The sequence below is a fragment of the Coturnix japonica genome, chromosome 19, assembly GCF_054131305.1.
Source record: "Coturnix japonica strain WE chromosome 19, WE-NBRP24, whole genome shotgun sequence".
Classification (NCBI taxonomy): Eukaryota; Metazoa; Chordata; class Aves; order Galliformes; family Phasianidae; genus Coturnix; species Coturnix japonica.
The window spans coordinates 990,396-1,008,154 of NC_140681.1; the positions used below are offsets into that span (position 1 = coordinate 990,396).

Genomic DNA, 17,759 nt, shown 5'->3' on the forward strand with positions numbered 1-17,759 from the left:
CCATTTGCTGAAGTTAATTGTCTGCTGTGGTGCATTACAAAATTAATGTCTTTTAATTAGAAAATTAGAGAATTCATCAAAAAGTTAGTATTTTAAAGTGGACGGGGAGTCACAGCTGCAGCTAATTGCAAGCCAGTAAACTTGACCTTATTTGCAGACAAAGCAACAGTGGTTTATAAAAGACTCAAGAAATGAAGACTGGAAAAATAATTTCTGCCATTTCTTTGTCATTCAGCTCTGTGAGGTTGCCTGAAGGAGTTTGCCATTTTGGCCCCTTACTGGGAAGGTATTTTTAATCTGTTCTATTAATTCAGTCTTTTTGATCTTAACTGCAGTCTCAGTCATTTTCAAAATTATTGTCTTACAAGTAGTAGTTCTGCTATTGGCAGGAGTAAAAGGGCTATCTGTAGTCTTCTCCATTTTGTGCCATGTGCCTTTCTTAAAAGGGCAGCAAAATGCTTTGACTGTTTGTATAGAACTGTATGTGGCTACTTTATTTACTAGTCATGTAGATGTCTGCATGTAACTCATTCCTTCCAAATGCAGATTTGGGAAAGGTGTGGAGAGGAAAAAAAAAAAAAAGCCAGAGAAATGGCAAAAAAATATTGTGAAAGGTTTGTCCTGTGTCTTCTTCAGGAAATTCTGCTGACACTGACTGTTCCAATAATCAAAAGTGTAAATAAGAGTGATTCATGTTTATGACAGCGTGGCAAGCAGCAGTCCTTGGAGTAGACTCAGTCATAACAGCAGAAGGGTTCTCATACCTGTGTGACTTGTTTTGCACAAGAGATGGGCTATTTTCACTGCATCAGCATTAAATGCTACTTTGCTGCTGCAGCTTATGACTGCTGCGGGTGTGCTCCGGTGATGCAGCACATCAGTGCACCCAGCACAAACTTACTTCAGCTTGGTAGAAAAGATGACTTTGGTGACGCTCTTACTGTGTGTGTACGCAGGAGCAAATGCATTGTATGGTACAGAAGAAGCTTTATATTCAAGCAGGAATGGCATAATGAGAATGAGGGGGTGGAAGCTAAAGCCAGAAAATTCAAATATGAAATGAGATACACATGTTCAGCTGTGAGGGTGATATGCTTTAGCCAAGCACAACTTACTGAGCTTAGTACAGAGGGAACTCAGTGAAATGTAATGGCCTGTGATATGCAGAGGGTCAGGTTCTATGATCTAATCATTTCTTCTGGCTGAAATCTCTTCATAAAAAAATCTAGTTCAACCATAACTTATGGCCTAAAGAGAGGAATTGCTGCATGAAATTCAATGACCAGTGCTTGCACAAGGTGAGCTTAGAAGCGTCCCTTCTGGCTTTATAGTCTATGGATGGATTAATGTGTTAAAGTAGCTTAGGGGCAATACATGCTGGCAAAAAACATACTAAAAAGAAACTCCTGTTAAAATACTTACAAATAATGTAGCCTGTGGAGATGGCAGCTCTGTCAGCACTCACATGTGCTATGGCTCAATGGGAACATCTACACTGAGGGAAACAGCTGACGATCCAGTATCCCTGTTACATGGTCTGATCTTTGCTCTGTGCTGGTGCTGGGCTGATCTCATGGGCCGAATATCCCTTTGCAGGCAGAGCACATCCCAGCATGTTATTTTCCAGCTTCTGCACTCTGGTACTTCTCTGTGTAAATGATAAGTGGAGGTGAGAAGGACATTTGTTATGAAAGAACATTCTCCATTCAACAGTAGGGATTAATGCAGACTTATCCTAAAGCAGCTTTCCATTTAACTGTAGCTGCACATGAGATGTTTCCATACATGTTTAGCATATGCAATAAAGGAGTTTTCTCTTACTTTCCTAGAAATTCTGTTAGGATAAAAAAACCCCAACTGTGACATGATGTAGAAAGTTGCCAGGTATAGCAGTAAGCCTCAGCATCTGGCTGCTGAACAGAGCATGCTGGACTTGTTGGAGCTGAAGATGAGGTTTCTGTCTGCAGTATGACAATGCTGTAGTTTTGCAGGCAGTGTGGGATGATTGAGTGTTTTAATGAAAAGTTGTCACGTGTAGTAGGAAGATGTACAAAAACACACTCCGTGTTTTGAACTAAGATGGTTCTGTTTGTCAATTAAGGTGATGGATGTAAGTTTATTCTGGTGATAGCTCTACAATGGGTCGTTGCAAAGAAGGCAAAGGGCTCAGTTCTTAGAAGAGCTCCAGATGTTATTGATTTCTTTCTTGTTATTAGCAATTACTCACTTGGAATTGCCTGGCAGATCTTGTTCTTAATAATGAACTGTGGAAGAGTCAGCGGAATCATGACCAACCAGATCGTGAAACTTGCTAGTGGTAAGAATATGGACATGTTCGAGAAGAGGAAGCATTTCCAACAAACCCTCATTTGGATTTGCTCGTTTTTTCTTCCTTTAAAAAGAAGAGGGTGTTTTTTTTCCCTGCAGTGATTGTACTTAATGTAGGCTGTAGTATTCTTCAGAAACTGCAGTATTCCTTTAAATGTAATTTTATTGCCTGAGGTACTCCTCCATCCCCAAAGTCACATTTTATATTTTAAACTGTTTGTCTTTTAAGATGTATTTACTGCCGTGTTTGTTTAACTTGGTTATCTCCTTCATCAATCTATTTCTTACTAACCTAAAGCTGCTGCTCTTTGTTTTTAGTACAGAAAGCTGTGTCCCCAGGGACGTATAGTCCAGGACTTGTCTCTGTAATGGGACTATTTGTTTTCTTTGCCCCTTGCAGTTGCCTGCTGTAACATTTGTAGTATGTGTTAAGTAATCCTTGAGGTAACATTTTTATTATGTCATAAAAAGTGCGTGGCAAATATATAATAACTCATGGAATTTGTTTGTTTAAAAATGGAAGGATAATTTATTGAGTGTGTTACATGAGACCTGCTCCCCCTTATTAGAGCTGTAGAAGTGCAGCTTATTTAGAAGTACGTTCTATTGAGAAAAACCACGGTCTCTGACATGCATAGAAAGTTTGAGCATGGTTGGGTAGAAATGACATCATAGTTTATGTACTCAATAAAAATTTAATTAAGTCATTACAGAAGTTGCAGTCATCATTTAACCCTCTGATTTCTTATGTTTAGTTCTTTTTTTAAACATTCAGTAATAACCAGTCACCAAATCTTGATAGCCTATAAAATATCTGCATGAATTTTAATAGTTTATATTAATGGAAAAATATGAGTAACTGACATGAAAGGAATTTTCCTTGTGTTTGCACGATATGCATTTCTATAAAAATCAACTGATGAAAAAAGATAGTGGCTTCAGGGAAGAGGATTTGAATTGGAGATTAGCTAGCATGGTAAGAACGAAATCACACTTTGCTAGAGAAGTTTGTTGTATGAGCACCAAGCTGAGTCTCTTAGGGATGCTAAGAATGTACTGGGTTGTGGTTCATGCTTTCATGAGCTTTAAGATACTAGATGTGATTATTTCACAGCTTTTCTTTAGCCTTGCCATAAGCTGTACGTCAGAGACAGCAGCGCTCATTGCATTGGAGAACTGATTTTCTCCCCTGTATTCCAGTGTTTTGTTATTTGTAAAAGCTGCCTCCAAGATGTGAGGTGTGTAAAATAAATAAATGAAAAGATGATTTAGCATTGGAAGCATAGCTCAGCCCACGGGAGAAGCGCTGTGTATTAAATTATTCTGTTGGTTGAGGTAAAAGATACAGGCAAAAGGAGTAGGCAGTTTGCACCAGGGAGGTGCACGTGAGTTATTCCAGCCATCGCTCTGGACCTAGCAGTTGATCGCTTTTCATTCTGTCTTCAGCTTACATATAGGTCAGTTGTAAAAGCCAGTGAGTGGCGAAGACCAGACTAGCATCTATTTGAGCAATTGTTAAATTATGTCAAAGTTAGCATGGAACTTAAACTGAACCACAGAGCGTGGGGGGAAGTAGCTGTATCATTACAAACTGAAAGAAATGTAGTGTTTGTGAACAATAGTAAGTCTGAGCTTCTAGTGAGATGCTGTAAGAGCAGAAATGTGACTCCTGAATGCGTGCAACCATATTGAGAAGTAATCAAGAAGTGGTAGGGATGTTGCCTCCATTTTTAGCATTACATCACTTCTCCTGGTGATGGAATGTCCAGCTTTGGAGTCCTTGCTTTAGAAAAATTATTGGAAGATTACAGAGTTTCTAAAAGCTCCGTATGAATGAACCCAAGGTTTGGAAAACCTCCCTAATAGTTAAAGTGCAGAAGTCTTCATTGTGTTGGGCAGTGCTGCTACTTAAAGGGAACAACGTTGCCTTCACTCTTCACACAGTTGCCTTTATTCCCCTCTACTCCTGTGCCTGTACACCAGCTCTAGTGATTGAAGTTTTTGTGTTATTTGAATATAGTAACATTGACTGTCTTTCTTTTGTATACAAAATTAAGAGTATTGCAAACTGTTCTAAAACCTATGACTATGTGAACGTCATTACAACCAAATCCTAACCTATTTGGACCAAGGCACTTTTTCTTCTTTTTCTAGAGATGTTTTTTCACCAACTCCTCAGAACCCATACAAATGTGTTTCTATTTTCTTTTGCAGATTAATTCTGTTGTTCTAAAGCAAGATTTGAGAAGAATGGTAGAAAATTTCTATGCAGCTCTGTTTGGATATGATGAGGTAAGAGGGATGTTTTCAGAGAACGTGCAGGACAAAACTGGCCCGTCTGTGTCACTGAGCACAGAATGCTGCAGATGAGTAACACATTTGTGCTGTGTATCCTCAGAGAAATGTTGTGTTTTAGAAGCAGAATTCTTAGTGATCATCCTAGGCCTTGAATTACAGTGCTTTCAAGGAGAAAAGAAAGCACTTAACATACCAGTTTAAACCATGGGACATAGAAGAAGAAATTCTATTTGTTTTTCTTCACCATCCGTACTGTCAATGACATTTTCTGCCTCTGAATCCCATTGTACTCAGTTATACTTTAACAGCAAAAAGAGTATTTATAGGGAGTGACTGAGTGAGAGAGTTCTAAAGGAATTATCTGGTGAATAATTGGAGCTACTGTGTACAAGCATCTCTGGGGCTTCCAAAGGGAAAATACATTTGCATCAGCTTTTCTAGTAGTTAATATTTTTGCTCTAATGGATATTGATCTTCAGATACTCTTCTTATTCACATAATGATGTTATCTTTTTAAGACACTGATTTGCATCATTAATATCTTGTAAACTTTGTGGAGTTTTGAACAGTGTTTTGATTGCAGGTCTTAATCTAGTTTTAAGCATAGCCAGGATGTGTCTCCTGGTCTTTATTTTTCTTGCTTGCAGTCTCTGTGGAAACAAGATGTCTATTTAGATTAAAGACAAATGCTGACCTCTTCTATTTTTAACTGAATATTTTAAAGTCTTCTCTTGCCTTTGGCAAACATGTCAGCTGAAGACAGAAGTTACGAGACTATAGTGCTAACACCATATAATCTAAAAAGACAATAAAGGTAAGAGAGAATTTAGACAAAAGTGCCTCTGGATGTGGTTCTTGTGTAAGCCAAAAATAATACGAGATTTAACTGGAAAAATGTAGGTAGTACTTGATGAATAATTCATTTTTTCCTCATTTAAATGGAAAATAGACAAGGAAAGCAAAATTGCAACGACGTGATTACTTTTCTGCAGCATCATGTTTTGTATCCTTTTAGTTTTTCTTCTCCAAGCATCACAGCCTTCACACAGCTCTGTGAGGTGGTGCTGTTTTTGAGGATATTGTAAATATCTGATGGGCAGAAGTCAAGTGGATGAAGCCAGGCTTCTCTCAGTGGTGCCCAGAGATGTAGCAAGGGGCAACAGGCACAAAATGGAACGTGGGAAGTTCCATCTGAACATTGGGAAGAACTTATCTACTGTCAGAGTGATGGAGCCTTTTAACAGGCTGCCCAAATTTTCTGGAATCACCCTCTTTAGACATTCAGACCCCCTCCATGTTTTTCTGTGCAACCTACTCTGGGGAACCTGCTTTAGGAGGAAGGTGGAAATGAGAGATCTCCAGAGGCTCCTTCCAGCTCCTACAGTTCGATTGTCTCATTTCTTTGCTTTTAGAAATGCATTTGTCAGCTCCTACATTTAGGAATACCCAAACTGAGGCTTTTTCCAGATTAATTTGCCAGAATATTTATTATAAACTGTTCTGTTAAATTAGTTAATTTAAGCCCAGGGTTTTTCCATTCAGGGAAAGAGTGATGTTGATGTCTTTTTGTATGTACAGCCTACAGCAGCTGTGGGCTTGAGACTTCTCATTTTGTCAGGTGCCAGGTAGTTAGAGTAGAATCATAGGATCGTTAAGATTGGAAAAGACCTCTATCAAGTCCGACTGCCAACACACCACCACCATGCTCACTAAACCATGTCTCTCAGTGCCACATCCTCACATTTGTATAACACCTCCAGGGGCAGAGACTCTACCAGTTACCTGGGCAGCCTGTGCATTAGCACTGTTTCTGAGAATAAATGTTTCTTAATATCCGACCTGACCTTCCTCTGATGCAACTTAAAACCATGATATCTCATCCTATCACTACGCTGACTCCCACCTTATTACAGCCTCCTTTCAGAGAGTTAAAGAGAGTGATAAGGTCTCCCCTGAGCCTTCTCTCATCTAGACTGAACCATCGCAGTTCCCTCTGTGCTCCAGACCCTTCACAGCTTCATTGCCTCTCTTTGGATACGTTCCAGGCCCCCAGTGCCCTTCTTGTAATGAAGGGCCCAAGAGTGAACACAGTACCTGAGGTGTGGTCTCACCAGTGCCAAGAACAAAGGGATGAACTCTTCCATAGCACTTCTGACTATGCTGTTTCAGTTATTTTTTATTCAGACCCTCTTCATGTGCACTTTTTGACCCCTCTCTATATTTCCTTTAGGGAATCCTGTCCGATGATCACGTTCTGGCAGCAGCTCTGTGGAGGAACCTCTTTAACAGGAACTGTGAGGACCCTCGGCATCTGGAGTTACTCGTGGAGTATGTGCGCAAACAGGTACACTGCAGCTCACAGCACAGCTTCTCTCCATTCTCTTGGTTAGGGTGTTGAGTATTTATCTTTATTGCTTGGGTAATGCATAGCTCCATTGTTTTTATCTATATCACTTTTTTTAAGAACCCGCTGAATGTTTTTAAGGAGATAAAAGTAAAGACATTAACAGATTCATTGCAGTTTGAATAATGTCTGGAGAGAAACTCACAGAAGATTGAGAGCATCCCTGCTTATTCTTTTTCTGCACCCGCTTCATGAAGGGACTCAGTGTTTTGGCAGTGGGTGGTAACTCGTACAGTCATACCTGGTGCTGTGGAGACATTTTGGTAATGAAATGGTTTACACACAGTAATTAAAAATCTTCTGTTTTGGGGGGGAAAGACATAAAAGGTTTTTTCCAGGTTCATTCAGTTACTATGCAGAGGAAAATGTTTAATAGTGTTTGTCCTCTCAACCTTTAGAAATCTGGCTCAGAAACCTCCTGGGAAGTACTGGGTAGGACCTGGTAAATGTGGGTCCTGGTACGTACCAAAGACAGAAAATGGGTGAGAAGAGGGCTGGAGGAAGGAAGGGTTTAGCTGTGGGACAGGAAATTGGAGACCAGAAACTCCACAGCAGCATTCTCAGTAGTGTCTCCAATGCTGTATTTAGGACCAGATAGGGAGTTGGAGATGTATTTCAGTGTAACTCAGAAAATTGAATGGAAAATGAAGGGAATTTGTCAGAGACGCCTTTGGAATGCCAGCAGGCAGTGTGCGCTGGCTGTGTACTGCCATCTGGAAAGTGTGTAGCAACTTTATATACTGAAGCAGAGGACGGGAAAGAAGCTTTCAGCAGCCTAATAGGAAATAGTAATTACACAGATAAATGTAGCACATTGGAGAAAAGTCAGCACAGCTTCTGTGGAGGCAGGTCATTTCTCACCCATCTGTGGTTTGAAAGCATCACTATAGATAACAAGTGTCTGACTTATCCTCTTTATGGATCTTTAGGAAACATCCAAAAAAACCAAAAACCCACCTCAACAATGATTTCTATTACAAGAAAGAAAAAAATTGAGCAGTGACAGGGGAAGAGTGAAGGTACTCTCATAGGCAAGCAACCTATTGAAATATAGACAACAGAGGTCAATCAGCCCTCACTTTTTAATGAAAGTGAGAAGGTTCATTGCAGTAAGGATTGGTAACTGTGAAGAAGTGGTTGGTGCAGTTGAGTGAAGACAATAGCAAAGTGGGTACACTAAGGGAGAAAAACAGATCCAGCTTTATGTTTAAAGAGATGAGCTCTAGGCTATCAGAAGAGCGCAGAGTTCTTGAGATTATAATTTTGATATGGAAATGGCAACTTTGCTCAGTAGTGTTTGATAAAAATAAAACAAGCGCTCAGAACTACTAAGGAAGAAAAAAAACTGTTGTGTTATGGTGCCACTTTTCAAGTCTATGACACCATTGTGGATTTGAATAATCTGTAATGGCCCAAAACAGTGAGAAAGATAAAAACTGAACTGAATAAGGCTCAGCAAAGAGCAGTGGAATTGGGAGGAAGCAAATTAGCAGTGACTGGGTTCCTTGCCTCTAAAACAGCTGGGAAAGAATATGAGACAGCTCTGTGAAACCCTGAAGGTGTATAGAAGGTGAGCAAGTGTGGTAATAAAACACTGGTATGAAACTAAGCTTCACCACACCGTTCTCTCACTCCCCTTCCTCAAAAGAACATGGGAACAAGGGCAGAAAATATGATGGGAAAAAAGCTCACAGGTTGAGATAAGAACTCACCAATTACCGTCGCAGTCAAAATAGACTCAGCACAGGGAGATGAGTGTAGTTTGTGTTGCTAACTACTAACAGGCTGGGAACTAAAAGCAAACTGAAGACACCTTTGTTCCATGCTGGGGTGGTGCTAGGGAATGGGGAAGAGGAGCTGTGATCAGTCCCTAGTGCTTCCTTCCTGCTGCTACCTGTTGGTTGCTGCCTTTTCCTGCTCCATGTGGGGTCCCTCCCATAGATGTCATCCTTTCTGAACAGTCCATGTGGACTTCCCATGAACTGCAGCTCTCCAAGCACTGCTCCAGCATGACTCTATACCATGAGGCCCACCCTTCAGAAGCAGACTGCTCCAACATCTGGGTGACTGCAGCACTCATTTCTGATTTCTCACCTGTCTCTCCCAACTGCTGTTGCACTGTTGCATAGCAGTTTGTTCTTCCATCTGTTCTCCCAGACACACTTAACATCATTCCTCTGGCCAATGGTAGGTCCATTCTGGGGGTAGCTGGAGCTGGCTCAGGTCTGACATGGGGCTCTGCTCACAGACTTCATTCTTGCATCCCTCCTCGCTACCAAACCCTTGCTACTCAAACCCAATGCAGCAAGGAAAGGCTGAGCATGGATTGCCACACGTTGCTTGGGATGCTGTGTGGATTCCAATGTCACTGGTGAGGTTTATGGAAGGGAAACCTGTCTGGGGTTATTAAGTACAGAACAACCACTTCACGCTCAAAATCACTAAACTAACAGATTTTAGGAGGGGTGGGAAATAAGGAAGTAATGTGATATTTATGCATTGTATTCATCTGCTGCTGGGAAGCCTGTTGACTCTCAGTAACACAATGCTGTGTGTAGGTGGCTTTTCAGTCTGATCCTGTGACTGTTGCTGTATTCTTCCCTCTGTTGAGAAACTGCTTGTCAAATTATATTGTGTTTCTGGTAAACACTGTAAATCCTTTGTGTAAGATATCTTTTGCACAAGTTCTTGCTGATCCTGTCTTTAACACTGGCTATTAGTGGATGCACAGAGAAGAATACAATGACAGGGCTGGCATGGGTACTAATTCCCTGGTGGACTCTCTCAGCAATCTGTGTTTGGAGATGTCCTGAGCTAGAGGTGGTACATCTGAGTTTTAATGCCTCTTGATGGGCCCTTTTTCTTCTCTCATACCCATTTCCCCCTCTCAGGTCCCTGAAATGTCCTATGGCAGCAAGCTTGCATTTACAATGTGTTAACAGTACCTCGTGTGACAACAGTACTGAAGTGTTCACCAAGTGTTTTGCTTACATTACACCTTAACATTTCTTTTGATGTCAGTTATTTCTTGTAGCATTCACTCTCTGTTCAGCTCCTTCAGCCCATACGTTTTCATAAATCTCAGCTGTTCCCTGCTGGTCAGGTTCTTTCTCTATAGAGGAAAGCCTTGGCTGACACGAAACCGCTCTTATTAGAGCACTCCATGCTGATAATGATACCAGCAGTGTGTCATTGGAATTAACTGCCTGGAACTTGAAATGCTTTGCGTGGCTGTTCTTTGTGCTGTTGCCAAACTTTCAGAGGAAGCATTAGCTAAGGCATAAGCAGGCAGCATTGCGTGGTTAACTGCAGTTGATCTGCAGATACTTATCTGCTTGCCTTTCTGTGACGCTTCAGTAATCATGAATCTTTTTTGCTCTACTTCTCCAAAGTGACAAAGCATGCCAGAAAGGAACATATTTGTGTAGCTCTTGAGGACCTTGAATGGAGTGCAGGACACCTTGTGCTAACAGCCCATCTCCTGCAGGTGCAGCACCTGGACGCGCTGAGCGGGGAGGACTTGCTGCTGACGGGCGAGGTGAGCTGGAGGCCTCTCGTGGAGAGCAACGCTCGCAGCATCCTCAAGCCCCTTTCTCCTGTTTACAATGACGAAGGACTCTAAGAACATTCATCAAACCAGCCTGGAAACAGGCCTGAAACAGAACTGGGCTGAGGCTGTGGGATCAGGAAGGAGAGTCTGCTGTTGAAAAAGAATGTATTTAAATAGATGTCTTACCCGTGGTGACTTGATAGCAAATTGGACAGCCATAGTCTTCTGAATTTTCACTTGGTTTGAGAAACTGTTCTTTTTATGGCACGGAGTGGTCCTTGCACACAGATTGCAAGACCTGCCTTCCATCTTTGGGAAAACAGATATTTTAACCATGACTTAGTTATCTCCAGAAGCCATTTCTGTCCCTTGCCTCATTTGGAGAGCTGCTACCTACAGAAACAGCAGTATTCCTCTGCTGGCTGAATGGTTGTGGATACAAATCTGAGCTTTGCATTGTAGATATAAATGAATTATGAAAGCCTGGTATCATGAAGGAGTGGCCCATTATTCTTTAACAGCGTTAAGAATTACTTTATCAGGTTCTGAGGGATTTTCCATGAAAATCCTCTTTAGGAACTCTCTGCTCTGTTGCACAAGAATAGGAGGATGCAAAGAATAATGCACAGTTCCCAGTAGTCCTCTGTGGCTGTAGCCATCTTAATGAGGAAAGAGTCTGAAACATGTTTGGGCTGCCACCCAAAGCCGCCTCACAGTGCTTGGTATTTCAGAGGAGCTCTGCCTTGCTGATAGTTCCATATTCTTTTTAGTGATGGTCTAAGAATTTCTTCCTGAAAGTGACATCCCTGTTTCTGTCCATGGCTCTTAATGGGATAGGACTGGGCTTTCTCCCACCCCCAAAGCAGTGGTCCAGGGCTTTATAACAAGACCTGTCAGCCCCAGCTAAAAGTTGATATGGTTGTGCAAGCAAATTACACCAATGCAGTAATTATGGGAGCCAGAGCTCCACTAATTAAACCAGCAGAGGCTGAGGTGTACTGTGTGGGTGAGTGGTTCACCAGGCTATTTCCAGGTCAAAACAGTTTTCATTTCACTCCTGTCAAAATTGTAGTTGGTAATAAATGCCATTCTGGGTACAATCCACGTGTTTGCATTTTCTGTGCTCTGCAAGACTTTGATAAGAATCAGCCCTCTGATATTAAGGCGTATTCCTGATAATGCTATTATGCAAAAGTCAAGGATGATAATTCATAGTTGATGATGTGTTCTTTCCGTTGACTGCCTGGATGTGACTGTTCTTTCTGAAGCTGTTTTGGTGACGTCCCTCCTCTGAGCAGCACTTGGGTGCAGCACACAGGCTCCCATACACTGGCTTGGTTTTTTTCTCCCCTTTGCCTTCTCTTAAGGAACCTTTTCTGTATTAAAAAAGGCATTTTGTTGTTTTTTTTTTTTTCCAGGGCGAACTTCCTCAGTTTAACTTGTTATAAAATGAGTCATGTAAAGAAACCCTCAATGTGTGAGGTGTATCCCTTCTCTGTGAAAACATTACAGACCAAACAACTTGCTTGCAGTTTATTTAAGATGCTTTTGTTGAAAGCTGAGCTAAGCAGAGAAACCTCTTATGTGTGAAGTATTATACAGTGTGTGTGAGATAATAACACCTTGTAATTCATTACAGCTGGGTTGTATTTACATAAAAGAAGGCTGAGCTGTGTAGGAATTTGCTGATTAATTTATTTTTAATGGGAGTGAAGTATAACAAGTACCAAAATAAACTTTACTTTGTGTATCTTACTGCTCCTGAAATAGGTGGAAAAATTAATGGTAGATATTTTGGCTCAAAGCTACATACATTAATTCATATACAAAACAGCCATTTAAACTTTAACCCCTTTCCTGCTATGTAATTTAAACCTGGACTCGTGTTATCCATGCCATGGGAACAAAGGACTGGACATACATCACCACCTAATGCAGAGCACCCGGTGCTGAGTGCAGCTCAGAGCTGTGGAGCCAGCATGGCAGCAGCGTTCATGGGGCCATTAGCTGGGGGATAACACGTGCCTTTGGTAGTAGGGGTGTGGGACAGCCAAATGGCCAAAAATGAAGCTTCCCCTCAGCTTATGGGCAAGAGGCTTCAGAGTTCTTGGTGCTGGTTTGTGGTTGATGGCATCTCCTTTTGCAGTTGTTAATATGAGAATGGAAAGGCCTGTAATCTTGCTGCCAAAAGTGCCTTCAACCACTGCACTGTTACAAAGCCGAACCAGCGGTCACAGTGTGTTTTAGACCGAAACATGTGAGGCACGCTAAGAGAACAAGGTAGGTGCTGTCTGTGTATTAAGAGTGATCCCTGTTAGAGAGGAAACATGCACCGGAGGCTGCACGGGATCAGAGAAGACTGCTTCCAACCGTTAGTTAAATGGAGGCAACATTTGGATGTGAAGTGTGATTCCTGCTCTTCAGAGATGCATGGCAATAGGCTGCAAACATGCTACTGCCTGCACCTTATGGCACCTTTACAACCAGAGTTTAGGGTACTTGAGAGAGAACATGCATTGCCAGCAGCCTGGGGGCACTGGCTGTATTTTAAGTGAATAAATGGATGTACATTTTTCTGGAAGGAGCCATGTTGGGCACTGAGTCACGCAGCCTGCTCTCCTGCATCACATACACAATTTGGAGATTCTAAAGGAATTGTTCCCCCCTGCTGTGGCTTAAGGTCAAGGGAGATGAGCCTCTGCAAGCACTCACTTCAGCTAGATTGTGACTTCCTTGTTTCTGTGAGCAGAAAGCAAGGGCTGACCCTTGGTGTACTCTGCTGTTGTGCAGCAGCAGGAGTGCAGGTGTGTGTTGCGCCTGCAGATCCAAGCCTGGGAAATGTCTTGCTGCAGTTACATTCTGAGATGGGCTGGGGCCAGCTATCCAGTACCCTTGGATCCCTGATCTTTATTTTGGGTGGTTGGATGTTTTTCTGCAGTTTGTGTTATCCCCTCTATTTCTGTGTTCACACCTCTTGTTGGTGTTTGTATCTTAGCTGTCTTGAGAAAGAGGAGAAGACTGTTACAGCGATGATTGCAAGCGTCCTCAGTGATGTGTGCGTTTCCTGCCCTGTTCAAATGCAGTTTCTATCCTCACCTTCCACAAAGTGCAGTTTTTAGTCATGTTCCTGCCACGCCAAGCCCTCGGGTCAGAGCTGTGGCTCCTGACATAGCAATGGGGCTGAACCACTGCCCTGTCTCGTTTATACTGCCTTGGGCATGGCTGATGAGGTGAGCAGAAACTGGAGATGGAGTAAGAGTCGATTTTTCCACTGGAGCTTTAAATTAAGTGAATGTAGAGTAGGTGAAGAACAGCAGTAGGGAGAGAAGCATCAGTTGGAGAGGATGATGGATGATTCTACAAGTGTGGTCCCTGTGGTGTGTGCCCCTGTGTGACGCCCTTTGAGAAGCAGTGGGCACCAGACCTGTGCTGGCTTATCCTGTGACCCAAGCCCATACCTTTCTGTACTCTCCTGCCATTACAACCCCACAAAGGAGGTCTCTGTTCAGAAGCACAGACTTGGTGCAGTCTGCCTGCAGCATTCTCTGGCACAAGTTGAATCTTGAGAGCATAATAAAGATTCCGTGCATCCCCAGTGTCCTGAAATACTGCTGAGAGCATGTGGAGAGATTTACAGATCTGCTCAATAGGTGTGCAGAGCAATTCATCTCCCATCCCAAGTTCCAAAGCTGAGCTGTGTGTGATTTCTACCAAGAAGATGGGAACATTGCTGTTGGAGATGGTAAATGTGTATCATACCTAGAAATTACCAAGCATGTTTCTAACCCTTTTGTTAAGAGTTGTGCCACAGATGTGCAGGCTCCTGCCTTCTCCACCTACCTTTTTTTTTTTTTTTTTTTTTTTTTGGCCATGCTTTGTCCCATTTCTCTTATAATCTTTCATAAAACAAGCTCCCATCAGAGTTCCTTTTTGCCTGTTCCTCACCTGCTGAGCAGCACAGAGCCAAGACTCATACATAGGGCCCTGGTGATCCCAAGGCAGTTATCAGCTCCTTTAGCAGTGGGCTGATGGTACCAGGGCTGCAGTGTGCCTGTGTGAGCAATATCCCCATCTTTTGGGCACACCATGGCTGCACAGCCTGCCTCAGGCTGTTTGCCTGATGGTCTGAGGGGTCAAGAAGGCAGGAGCTTACACAGGAGGCTGAGAAGCTTGGTGAGGACATGGGAAGGACCCTGAGGCTCAGCATGGAGTAGGAGGCTCTGCTGCATGGGCAATTGTGCTGTGCTTGGGAAGCGTCCAGCTCATTCCCGCGTGCAATGAGTATCACTGCTGCTGGTGGGTCTGTGCCATGAGGGGTCACCTGTGTGTTTAACATCTCCTGACCCTTCCCACACTGCTCTGGTGAGCTCTTCTTTCCCTCTGTGTTTTTGAATGTCCTGTGCATCCTATGTGTGTTCTGCCTGAAGCTGCTGAACATGTTGAGGGAGTACTTGTTTTGCTGAAGTCATTCGACCTGCTCAGCAGCTTGCTTGGGGACAGCAGAGACGTGTGGGCCTCGTCTTTCTACTGTGAATGCAGAGCAGGAGCTCACATGAGCATAATCCCATGTTTTTCTACTGCATTTCAGTGGCTGCACCCCGGGGAGTTCAGGGGAGGTGGCAGCAGAGCTGCTTATGCCTGGGGCCGAGTGGTGTAAACAAGAAAGATCTGCAGCCGTGTTCAGGGGCACATTTCTCTCTTGTAGGAGGGCCCCGCACGGTGCTGCTGACGTTGGGTGCTGCTGGTGCCAGCGTGCTGCTGCAGCTCTTCCAGGAGGTACAAGCCTCCATCATGCTTTTGGGAAGCAAGGAGTCTTGCAGATGCAAATCTCTCATTAACAATTGCGTCACTGACAAAAGGAGCTGCTCCACATCCTGCCGGATCAGGGCATCCTGGGGGGGTTTGCTCATTGTCCACATCCTTCCCTTCATACCCCCTTCCTGCCGGTACCTAAACCTATTTCTATTTCCTCTGGAAGGAAGAGATGACTGGAAATTCTCTATCACGTGCTCAGCACAGAGCTGACAGAACTCCTGTGTTCCTGACTGCAGCCTCCACGCTGTCCCAGCCAGGTGCTTGTGTTTGCTGAGCACCCAGAACACCTGTAGTCATCTCTGTCTCTTAACTGCAGGAGGAGCGCAGACAACGCTTACAGATAAGATCCTGACTTCTAGCTGACAGATATTAGCCGTGTGCTTCCCACATCCTGTGCTGGTGATCAGACCAAGGCGTGCCAATTATAGACATTTATCTCTTTCCCAGACAGGGACTGGATATCTCTCATCTAATTTTAGATGTCTGCATGGTAAACCTCTGTCCCTGACTCCAACGGCCTGAGCTCTCCTCAATGCAGAGAGAAATAACACCTTCATGGCACATTTCTTCCGACCTGCTCCTCACGTCTGCAGGGTGAGGTGGCCCATGAGATCTCTGCCCTGCAACCTGAAGCATCCTGGGCTGACAGCTGTGGATGGAGAGGTTTGCACCATACATGCTTTCGTGTGCATGAGAAGCACCTGGAGGCAGAGCAGCTCCCTAGAAACCAGCTGGAGACAGTGGAGAGCCATGCACAGAACTGTAAGCTGAGGTTTGTCTGGCAGAAAACACACATCTGGTGGGTTTAAAAGAAATAAAATACGCTCCTTTAGCTCTTTAGGAAAGCAGAAAGAAGGATGGTGGTGGTGCATATCCTGTGTTCTCGATGGGGTGATGCTATCACTCTGGAAAGCACATCAAGAAAAATGCCCATTGAATGCCATAGCCCTTTGCTTACTTTGCTGGTTTTTTCCCCTTAACTTCCTTACCTTGTTTGTCTGTTCACCTCACCACTTTATGCTGTTCTCTGAGCGGCTCTACCACTTATTTAACACTTACAAAACTTTTGTCCACAGCAGCAAACTCCACACCTGCAGCTTGCACAGCTCAGAGCCCCTGACTGCACATTACTTTTACTTCTGCTCCTGCACTTCACACTGTAAGAGTTCATCCCGACTGCAGCAGCCCAGGGCCCAACAGCCCACCCCTACTGGTCCCCCTGCTGCTGTAGCCAATGGGGAGTGGTAGTCCATGCTGTGGTGATGCAGAACACAGTGTCCAGATGTGGCGGTTCTCACTTAGACATGGCTGTGCATCCCCACAGACTGTAGCCAGCTGATGCTCAGGGAGCAGACGTTTAGCATTTAGGTGTCTTAATTTAACCTGGATGAATTCAATCCCCATAGATTTTGTGACTTGTAGATGAAAGGTTGGCTGACCCACGCAGCCGGTTCTGCACTGGTTGGCTGTGTGGGGTGGGGGAGGTCCCAGCTGCAGCCTGGGGACTTCAGTGCATGGGTTATGTTCTGGGTACGTTCCTAACGTGGTGTTTTAAACCCTGTGTTAATGCTGCTCTGCATTGTTTTTCCAAAAATAACCTCCTGGTACACTGGAGTTAACCTGCCCCAAAATGCACGGAAGGTGGGCAGTGCTGTAACTCCCAGGGCACTGGGGTCAGACTCGGTTTGAATGGTCTCTTCCTCCAGGCAATCAAATGCTGGAAGGCCAAAGGAGCCATTGCTGTCATAGCCTGCAGTATTGAATGACACAGACTGGACTGAGGATCCTGCCACGTTCCAGATAAATACCAGGGCCTTGTGACACAAAAGAAGGCTCTGAGCAATGGAGCCGCAGCTGTCCCTGCACAGGCTGGGGGTTGGAGTAGGGGACCTTTAAGGGCCCCTTCCAATGATCCAATGATCTATGAAGGTGATGTTTTGGTTTCTGTGCTGGGCTCCATGTGGCAGAACCTGGACTGCCAGGAAATGCTGAGCAAGAGAGAAGTGATGCTTTGGGGACAGCTGAGCCCCATCACCCATTGGGGGTATTCATGGTTACAACTGCCCCCGAGAAGCGAGTTTGATTTGGAACCAATCTCAAGCAGGAACAAGTTTTACCATCTGCATTTCCACTGTGAGCACAAGGAGGGACAGAACAGGTTGGAGCCTGCTTGGCCAAGGGTGGGGACCTGTCAGGAGCGGAGGGGAGGGCAGTGCATGAATCAGGGACCGGGAGAGGGAAGGAGCGGCTGGGAGAGCCCAGCTTCACCCCATGCAGAAGGGATCGGAAGGGATCTCCAGCACCGCTGCCAGGTGAGCGCTGCCGGGGCTGAGCCGGGGAGCAGCTCCTCCCCCTGGGGTGGGA

General features: G+C 44.0%; 1 protein-coding gene across 4 annotated transcripts in view; it reads left to right on the forward strand.

Annotated features, from left to right (window-relative positions):
* The window catches only part of LOC146757743 (ubiquinol-cytochrome-c reductase complex assembly factor 1-like), a 50,517-nt gene extending 38,837 nt beyond the window's left edge, over nt 1–11,680 (forward strand). For all 4 annotated transcript variants that reach the window (XM_085519432.1, XM_085519435.1, XM_085519434.1 and 1 more), the window contains 3 exons: nt 4,543–4,620; nt 6,857–6,970; nt 10,518–11,680. In XM_085519432.1, the coding sequence (XP_085375558.1) occupies nt 4,543–4,620; nt 6,857–6,970; nt 10,518–10,652 (327 nt within the window). In that variant the 3' untranslated portion in view covers nt 10,653–11,680. The remainder of the gene's footprint in view (nt 1–4,542; nt 4,621–6,856; nt 6,971–10,517) is intronic.
* Nucleotides 11,681–17,759: the final 6,079 nt, after the last annotated feature.